Source organism: Homarus americanus, unplaced genomic scaffold (genome assembly GCF_018991925.1).
Source record: "Homarus americanus isolate GMGI-L3 unplaced genomic scaffold, GMGI_Hamer_2.0 scaffold39155, whole genome shotgun sequence".
Taxonomy (NCBI): domain Eukaryota; kingdom Metazoa; phylum Arthropoda; class Malacostraca; order Decapoda; family Nephropidae; genus Homarus; species Homarus americanus.
The window spans coordinates 9,407,006-9,416,674 of record NW_024737042.1 but is presented as its reverse complement, the minus strand read 5'-3'; the positions used below and the strand labels follow the sequence as shown (position 1 = coordinate 9,416,674).

The 9,669-nt window shown below is 33.2% G+C and overlaps 1 protein-coding gene across 2 annotated transcripts; it reads right to left on the bottom strand.

Annotated features, from left to right (window-relative positions):
- Positions 1–2,033: 2,033 nt before the first annotated feature.
- LOC121872678 (elongation of very long chain fatty acids protein AAEL008004-like) lies at positions 2,034–9,669 on the bottom strand. 2 transcript variants are annotated; one of them, XM_042375653.1, is made up of 5 exons: positions 9,325–9,669; positions 6,651–6,756; positions 3,727–3,899; positions 3,045–3,173; positions 2,034–2,740 (listed from the first exon to the last, which is right to left on the bottom strand). In XM_042375653.1, the coding sequence occupies exons 1-5, from the start codon at positions 9,379–9,381 to the stop codon at positions 2,393–2,395; spliced, it is 813 nt and encodes a 270-aa protein (XP_042231587.1). In that variant the 5' UTR covers positions 9,382–9,669; the 3' UTR covers positions 2,034–2,392. The 2 variants fall into 2 exon arrangements, with proteins under 2 accessions (XP_042231587.1, XP_042231588.1); XM_042375654.1 differs by lacking the exon at positions 9,325–9,669 and adding an exon at positions 6,925–6,987.

The window sequence follows — 9,669 nt, the reverse complement described above, 5'->3', positions numbered from 1 at the left end:
TACGTCGCTCGGGTTTTAAAGGTTAAACTTAGCTTAGGTATTTACAACCTGTTTGACAATCTTGGGGTTTAAAGTTACACGTATCCAACATGCAATTTTAAGATAATAAATAAAAGGACACTTTAAAAATGGTGAAACAAATTAAATCACAACATTCAATAAACTCTCATACAGACTTGCTACTGTATTTCTTTTTTATAATGCAAGAATAACAAAGTCAGGCGAAGAACTTGGCTGGTCAAGAACAACTCGACTTCTTTGGCAAAATAATATATATTTTTTGAATGCAAATTCTTGTTTTATTGTACTGTACTGTAATAGCATTTTAGCATTCATGGTTAAAGATTTACCTGGGTGACTACTGTGATACAGCAGATGAAACAAAACATGCTCACAAATAATCATACCAACTGCATAGTTAACATTATGCAGATAAATTTTTAAACTGACTTTGTTCTTGCTTGCTTTCCTGATATGTCAAATTTATTCACTGACTGAGACAATATTAATAATTTTGACTTTGTAAACCAGAGTAAATTTTGAAGGAAAAACAAAAATACAATAAAATCACTAAATATGAAGACTGAACTTCTAAATCACATGTATCTTTAGCATAAACATCAAATTAATGTGCACCACTACATTAACTTCTGCACTGAAATGCAACACCAATACTCACATCAACTACAATGGACAAACAACTTATAAGAAAAAATATGAAAAAATTGCAACACATATATTGTCTTTAAAAGTATCAAGAAAACACTTTCCTATGACATTGAAAATTGTCATTATTTTACCACCATGTTCCTATTAAATTTCTTTAACTGCTCTAAGGCACAATTTACATTGTGTTTAACATGTTTCCATGACCATATTCCACAATGAACCAGCAATTATAATATATATTCCTATAATAAAATGTATAAAAATGACTTGAAAAGTGTCATTAACTGAACTAATAAATTTCTGTATACTGTAAAATTTGATTGTTAGTACGATGAATTTGAATGAGAATCATCAAACTTCTTTCTACTAAACACAACAGTTTGGAAATGCCACAAAAAGTGCAGTTTAATCCTTCCAACCTTTAACTACATATCCATATAATTGGTACCCATACTCATCCTGGTTAAAAAAGAAAAAATATTACCTCAACATACACAATATACAAGAAAGAGCAACACTGCTATTTTCATAATTTTACATGAATAAAGCTTTAGGTATTGGAAATGTTTGTAGAATACATGTCATGAGAAACCTTTCTAGAATAATGAAAAAAGGCACCACAGACCTATGAATGGCTTAGAAAGATGATGAAAGTGGAATATGACTCCCCCCCCCCCCATCAACTATCTTCCTTTAACACAGCCATTCCATCCTAGCTTACAATATGTCATGAGTAACAGCTGCAATGGGTAAAATTTTACTATTTGTTTCTCCCCTTGAACTGCAACATTTATATATTACACACTCTTCAGTACCAGGCTGACAACACGAAGCCACTGGCAGTAAACTTCCTATAATTTCCTATATGGGCAAGATTGGCAATCAATAATATTTAGGCTAGTTGACTACTAGTTGTGAATCTGAAAACACAATGACCACCCCTTGTACATGTTCATTATTAAATTTTGAGCATATCTAGCCCAAAACTTAAGAATAAAAAGGTAATTTTGTAACAGCTCCATCATAACCCAACATTTCACCGACAGCATTTAAAATTTACAGATAGAAAATGTCAGATCTTTCTTCTTAATGGTATATCTTATGTATATTTTACCATTCTAGATTTGTGTTTCATTACATTGCAATTCGTTTCCTTTGTAATGCCAACTTTTAGATCTACACAGTGTGATTTACTTTCACTGGGATTAATTTTTACACAGATAAATCCCAACAATGTTTGGGTCAGCATCAGTCAATTAATCTTCTTTGTACATACCACAATTCCCACAAATATTGCATTTTATCTCTAATCAAAACTTTTTAGGTCAAAGTAATATGTCTCCTCCATGCACGGAGAGAAAAAAAAAAAAAAAACATATTACAGTTTGATCTAAAGAATGAACTTGCAAGACTTGGGTACTGTCAAGTAAGGATGTTATTGCTATGAGCATCCTAAAAAACTAAAATATGACCTGAAAACTTAGATCCAACAGCTCATGGCATGAGATGCACATTACAGAGTATCTGGATTATTGATTATGCTGTACTATTTGACATGCACACTGCTATGGGAGACACCTCAGTGACAGGCACTAATCTGTCACATCAACAGTGCTCTTTAACTGACGCACGCTGGGGAGTGAGAGCTCTCTGTTACACGGGTGAGAGGCGGGGATGCTGGTGAGGACTGGCTTGAGGCGTGAGGTAGTAGAGGCAAGTTGGCTCAGTCCACCACAGAGTCTACATTCATACACATTAGTTTTCGAACTCTGGTACTCATTGAGGGAGAATCAGGAGTTTTGGGGATGTGACCATTAGTTTCTTCTGAATGAACTTCACTGTTGTGGATACTTCCATTGGCATGATTAGCATGACCATTAGCATAGCCATTGGCTACACCATTTGCATGACCATTAGCAAAACCATTTGTCTTTCCATTTGCATGACCATTTGCCTTTCCATTTGCATAGCCATTTGAGACCCCATTGACAAGTTTAGTGATACCATTCGCGAGGCTTCCATTGGCATGACCATTTGACCTTACATATATTGAAGTTCCATTTGCAAATGCCTGCAAATAAATAATTCAATAAATTTACTGAAACATTATACTGTATAGTAATGTATATTTAACTGATGCATTCATATAAGAACCATGTCTAGGAAAGTTTAAAAACATATATTAAATTTGTAATTGCAGCTTAGTATGAGCCGACTTAGATTACAAAATATAAGATGATGCATCTTTAAAGAGGAGTAATTAACATTGTCATTAATGTAGAGTAATTGTAGAATACTGAAACCGAAACTTAAAAAATCTTTGTGAAATACTACATAAATTTGAACAAGATTAGCAACACATCATGTTTATTCACCTTGACTTTGGCAGCTCCCTTTAGGTAGGCTTTAATATAGAAGTCAGAGAACAGGAAGAAGAACATGACAGCATGACCACCAATCCACCACATAAATGCTCGAGGGTAGTTGCACTCAGTGAAGCAAAGCTGCAATTTTAAATCATTTAAATAAATGCTGAATAAATATGTAATCATACAGTAGCTGAAAGTTTAGCTCCTATGCAAACCTAACTTGAATAAACCTCACATTGTAATATATATATATATATATATATATATATATATATATATATATATATATATATATATATATATATATATATATATATATATATATATATATATATATATATATATATATATATATATATAATGCTGGGTGATTTCAACACAGTATAAAAATCAAACAAAATTGATCAATATACAGTTCAATACAGTACTAACTGTACTTTTATTTGAACTAAAGTTGTTTTGGGATTTGTTATGAATTTCCTTCAGCAATACATGTTAGGATTCCTGAGACCTAATTATTAAACCCTTTAGACTACTGATTGCACTGAGCTGCCCGAGAAGTGTGTTATCTAAAAAAATTCTTCCAACTATAACTATACGATAGTTCAGTCTGGTAGCAAGAGGTTACACTTCATTATGTTTATATGTGAAATATAAAAATCAAGTCATAATAAATCTCAATATTAACCTGGAAAGCATGACCGAAGATCATGATGAACTGGATCATCTGGAAGTTAGTAAGGTATTTCTTCCACCAAATGTAGCGGCGGTAACGTGGACCCAGGGCAGCCAGCATATAGTATACGTACATGACTATATGCACGAAACTATTGATAAATCCAAAGAAAGTACTATGACCACCTATGAAGGAAAGAATTTGGTATGATTAATTACAATATCATATTTTGGAGTTTACATGAAGCTTTCAGTAAAAAGCACAAACAACATCTCCTAATCAAACATAAAAACTACTAAGGTTGCTGCAAAAACTCAAAACAAAGGAATTTTAAAGATTACAGTACTGTATAGAGAAAGTTAGTAAGTCCCAGAATGACCTACTGGGTATTTAGTTTTTAAAGAAAATTTGACTTTAATACTCATGAGCAAATACTAATTATGGAATTAAATGGATCCTACTAATCTACAATCCTCTTGTTTATATAACATTGAAACAAACAAAATAATATGATTCAACCTTGAAAAAAAATTGCCAAGTCAATTTCTAATTAAAACAAAAGGATCATAACCCTCCCACAGTGAAATAATCTACTCGTCTCATTAAAGAAAACTGACCAAGAAGAAAAACTTCAATACATCTCAGATATAAACAGAAGAATAAGACTGAAATCTGCATAACTGGGAATTCTTTTTAGCCGACTTAGTATACAGGAAACTATGAACAAATAAACCTTCTCTGACTCTATCAACTTTTTACAATCCCATATGAGGGATTTATAGGTGAAGTGATACTATTTGAGGGATTTACAGGTGAAGTGATACTATTTGAGGGATATACAGGTGAAGTGATACAATTTGAAGGATTTATGTTATAGTACAGTGGTCCCTCGGTTAACGAATTAGATCCCATAAGGATTTTCAGTTCGATTAACAAAATCCTTACGACAAACACTTTTTGTTGTGCTCATCAGCTGATCAGCCAGTCCGCCAATACAGTTATCAGTTCTATGTTTACATTCTTTTCCAGTGGAGTAAATATCAAGAAAGTTGGTCTCTTGAACATTTCTGCATTTTTTATATTAAAATTATTGGTCATTCTGAAATTTAGTTAACATATTGATAATATATACAGTACCGGGAACAGTTTTTGTGTGCCCATCAGCTGATTGAATCACCCAACAAAGCTTCTCAGCTTAACATTGTTTACAGTGGAGTGAACATCCAGTTTGTTGGTCTCTAGAATATTTTTGTATTTTTACATTAAAATTATTGGGAATTCTGAAATTTTTTTAACATATTGATAATATACAGTGCAGAAATTATTATGGAACACAAAGAAGGCATTAGAACCAATGCACTCTGTAAAGAATATGGCATGTCATCATCGACTGCCTCTACAATTAGCTGTTTGATATGTAAACAAAGCTGCTGGGAATACAACATACACACCTCAAAGTAAGTTAAAATACAGTATTCTATTGGTTTTTTTTATTTATTATTGTACAGTATACTGTATAGTACAGTACTGTATTTAGTTTATATTCAATGTTTTGTTAATTCTATTACCGGTATACGTACAGTACTTTGTATGTATACTTTTTCTGATAGTTGGAACCAATTACCCAATATCCCATTGAAATAATAGATTCGGTTAACGAAATTTTTGGTTAACAAACGACTCTGTGGAACGAATTGTGTTCGTTAACCGAGGGACCACTGTAAAGACAATATTTACAATACTTTATGTCTACCAGCCCAAAGATCAGATTTTTGCCAACTTTCAAAACCTGAATTGAACCTTTAAACATGTTCAGAAATTCAAATGGGTCAAGGATGTATATAATGTATATCCCCCATCCCCAGGCATGTACTGTATTCATTTCTACTTTTATTAAATCAGTAAGAATGAATGAATGAATGACCGCAAAAGAATGGTGTGTGTTAATGCTCAATTCCCTCCACCCTGCATTTGCTCTTCATAATTATTGAAGTACAGTACATGTACTGTAATATTTATTGTACCTTTAACTTCATTCATTAATACAGGGGGTACTACATTCATATTTGATTTTTCACATTTTGGGATAGTACAGTAATGCAATTCAGTCTTCTTCCCGAGTGAAATCTATTACACTTAACTTAATTCTCTTCCATCCTCATGTTCCACAACAGTCACATTTTACCTATTCTTAAGAGTATTTTCCAACCCACCTATTAATTTAATTATCATAAACAAATGCAGTACAGTATTCTCCCTTCTTGTATAGTACAGGTACTAGTATTTCACACTTCAGTGGCACTTCAAGGCAACATTCTTAAACTACTCACATTCTTTTTCAACACTTTCTAGTTCACCCTCACAAGGCCGCTTTATCTTAATAATTTCTCTAAAAGTTTCAGCAACTTTCTCCCGTCTCCATTCCTCATTTTTTATAGGCCCTTTCTCTCCTCTTTGAGTTTCTTTCTTTTAGCATGAACCTTCCACTTGCTTTTATTAGCACTTCTCCCAAATAATGGTAATACAGTATACTTTTTGTCATTGATGGCTGAAGTTCCAACACAATTACAAAACATATGTAGTTTTCATCACCTTGGAGACAGTTTATTAGCAGGGTCAACCATGCAATCTTGCCCACAAATCTCATCTTACAAAAAGGAAATATTTTTTCTTTTCACCCTCTCAAATTTCTTCCCATGATATTGGTGGGAGGTTGTAAATAAGAGTAGATAAAGACTTTCTCTTCATTTGGTGTCATTCACCCACTCTTACTGCTTCAACAAATGGTATTTTCTGTGTATGTGTCCTCCCACAACAAAGCCCCAGAATATCTACTGTGTCTTGTATATCCCTCTCACTTAATATGACCCAACTTCACGCATCAATGAATTCAGAGAACATGTTCTTTGTAACTCAACAACAGAGCTATACTTTACCTGGGGTAAATTTTACACCAAACCACACACTCATGGGCATACAGCCATGATGAATAACATGAAGTGTTGATACATGCTCAAATTTCTTATGCAGGACAAAGAAAAACTGGAAAAAAGAAAGAATCCAAGGAACAATTAGAAACTGCATTTGCAAACACATACTGTACTTGAAATTTCCCCAAAACCCTTAAAAAATAAAGTTTAATTTCAATATATATACTATACGGTACACATGAAACGCCCATATATATACAAGAAATACAATAAAAATTACAATTGAGAGGTGTGTGCACGTTCTCCCTTTCACGGCCACTCTTCAACTGACCATCTGCCACCACCCTGCAACAGCTAGCCATCATCATCTACACCCATTTTTACCACTCTTATGACACTAAAACAATAAGTACTTAAGAAGTGTAAAAATGCATAAAAGAATTACGGTACGATATATAAGTTTTGATAACGAGTGATTTATTGAGGAGGTGTGCCTGTGTTCTCCCTCTCATAGCTGATGTATCGCTGCTCATTGCCCAATTAGAAGGTTCATGCACACGGTTTAATTTATTCCTTATGATAGGACAATATAGTGAAAATTTAAATATTTGGGTAAACAAATTTTAAGTCATAAATCAGTACTTTACTATACTACAGTATACTGTACTGTACCGTGATCAATATGTTTGCTATAAATGACAACTACCTGTATTCAAGTACAGCTCCTCCCCGACTTACGACGGGGTTTGGAACCCAAATCCAGGTCGTAAGTCGAAAATGCTTAAATAATACATAGAAAATCTAAAATGGGTGTCTCTTTCTTCTGAGAACTCACAAAACTCTCATTTTTAAGCTTACCAGCCATTTTAAAATTAATTACAAATGAAAATTTTGTCAGTACACAGCGCAATCAATGACGTTGGGACTCGAAAATACGTAATTTGACAAAATTTTGGTACGACTGAGGCAGTCGTATGTCCGGGTGGTCGTAAGTTGGGGAGGAGCTGTACAGTTCATTAAAATATCTATGTACAGTGATAGGGGAGTTATGTTCTGGACAAAGTTTTCATCTTGAAATTTCCTGGGATTTTTTTACTCTTTACTTTGAGACGAATTTGGTGTTCTACACATTCTAATAAAGATGCTTCATCCACAAAATATTAAACAATATTAGTCGATTGATTTCAGAGATACTGTATGCTAAACAAGAAAAAAAATTCTGGAGAAGAAGCAAAACAGGTTTTGCTTGCAGGAGATATACCACATTCATATGAAATTCAATTTTTTTTTTTTACTTGGAAACCAGGAAGGCTAAGTTCATGATCTATTATTAATGAGCACTGTGGGGAAACGAGTCAGACCTCTGTTCAGGTATTCATCCACTTGGACAGTACATGTATGCAGGGGTCTGTAACTGTACACTTCCATCATGTTGTAACCCAATGCATGTCTAGTCATCTTGCCAAAGTTAGAACATCAGAATACGATACCACCTGAAGAGCAAGTGTTGAAATTTGGCTAAAAAATTAAATTGCCATAACATCTATGACATTTTTGCAGTGTCCTTGGCACTGTCTATAAAACCACACACTGTGCAGCCAGCAGCAGCAAGAAGGTGCTTGGTGTCTGGGAGCAGTAGTAGTGGTTCACGTCAGGTGCGCATATCACATGACATTTTTTATATTTATACAACGCAGATTTGTTTTCATCAGTTTTCTTACATGTTCTCTTGCATTTTACAAAACTACAGTATGTTTTTCATATTCCTATACAATAATACACTAACTACAGGTTGACAATCCCTTATCCAAAATCCTTGGGGCCAGGGGCATTTCGGATTTCGGAATTTTTTGGTTTTCAGAATGTTTTTATTTTATTTTATTTTTTTTTTAATGTGTATTAGCTCACCCGGGCATAGATCACTGACCCACATCAGGGCCTGGGGGCGAAAATATATTAAAAATTATAATAATAATATATAGGTCTAGGTCGTGTTTCTCACTTTTGATCTTTTTTTTTCATTCTTGTATTTCTTTATTATTATCATTATTATTATTTTATTATTACAGTATTATTGTTATTATTATTAATTTTATTATTATATTTTATTATTATTATTATTATTATTATTATTTTATTTTGGTGTATTTTTATTAACATTTTTATTTACTGTACTATGAATAATTATTATTATTATAATTATTATTACTATTACATTTTCGCCCCCCTGGCCCTGATGTGGGTCAGTGTTCTGTGCCCGGGTGGGCTAATCCCGGTGTATATTTAAAAAAAAAAAAAAAAAATGGCCCCACAAAAAAACTTTCGGTTTTCAGAGCTTTTCGGAATTTCGGATACAGGGTTGTCAACCTGTACTTTTAAATCACAATTGCAATTTAAATATATAAAATGATGTGGAGTGTAAACCACATCTGGGTAGGCTCCTGTAGGGTGAAGCACATGACCCACCAAATTACTGTACAGTACTGCATTGTAATTTGACACCCCTGATGTAAAGTAAGAGAAAGTGACAACAATTTCCAAATAAAAACAGTAGAATATTACCGGGAGCTTAGCTTTAAAAAAATGATACTGCTTTCATAAATAAAGCTGTAGGGTAGAACACAAGAACTTAAAAGTATGGAAATACAGTACAAAAAAGTAAACCGCTTCAAAAACTTACAGTGTCAAAGAACTCTGTGAACTTGGAGAAGTAGTACCACCATGATGCATAGGTCATCTACAGTGAAGGAGATAGGCAATATCAGTAAACCCATCCACATTAAAAATCAATCCATATTCTTGCAATTTTAAATATTTCATGTTGGCATATTTCATTTATTGATGTGCATAGTATTGAAAAGTTTTTATGAATAATTAACGACTGAATTTGAAAAAAAAATCAATATAGTGTATAAACCTGAAGCCATGATGCTAGGTAAAATTTTACTGAAACTAATTGGCAATTATAATTTTTTTTTTACAATAGCGTAAAAAATCAGCAAAGCCTACAAATAATTGCCGGTAC

Excerpts from the sequence above, each read along its gene's own strand:
- LOC121872678 (XM_042375653.1), bottom strand. The coding sequence starts at position 9,381 with ATGACCTATGCATCATGGTGGTACTACTTCTCCAAGTTCACAGAGTTC. Across the intron at positions 6,757-9,324 it reads TCACAGAGTTCTTTGACACT|TTTTTCTTTGTCCTGCATAA; the intron begins GTAAGTTTTTGA and ends TCTTTTTTCCAG. Across the intron at positions 3,174-3,726 it reads TCTTCGGTCATGCTTTCCAG|CTTTGCTTCACTGAGTGCAA; the intron begins GTTAATATTGAG and ends TTAAAATTGCAG.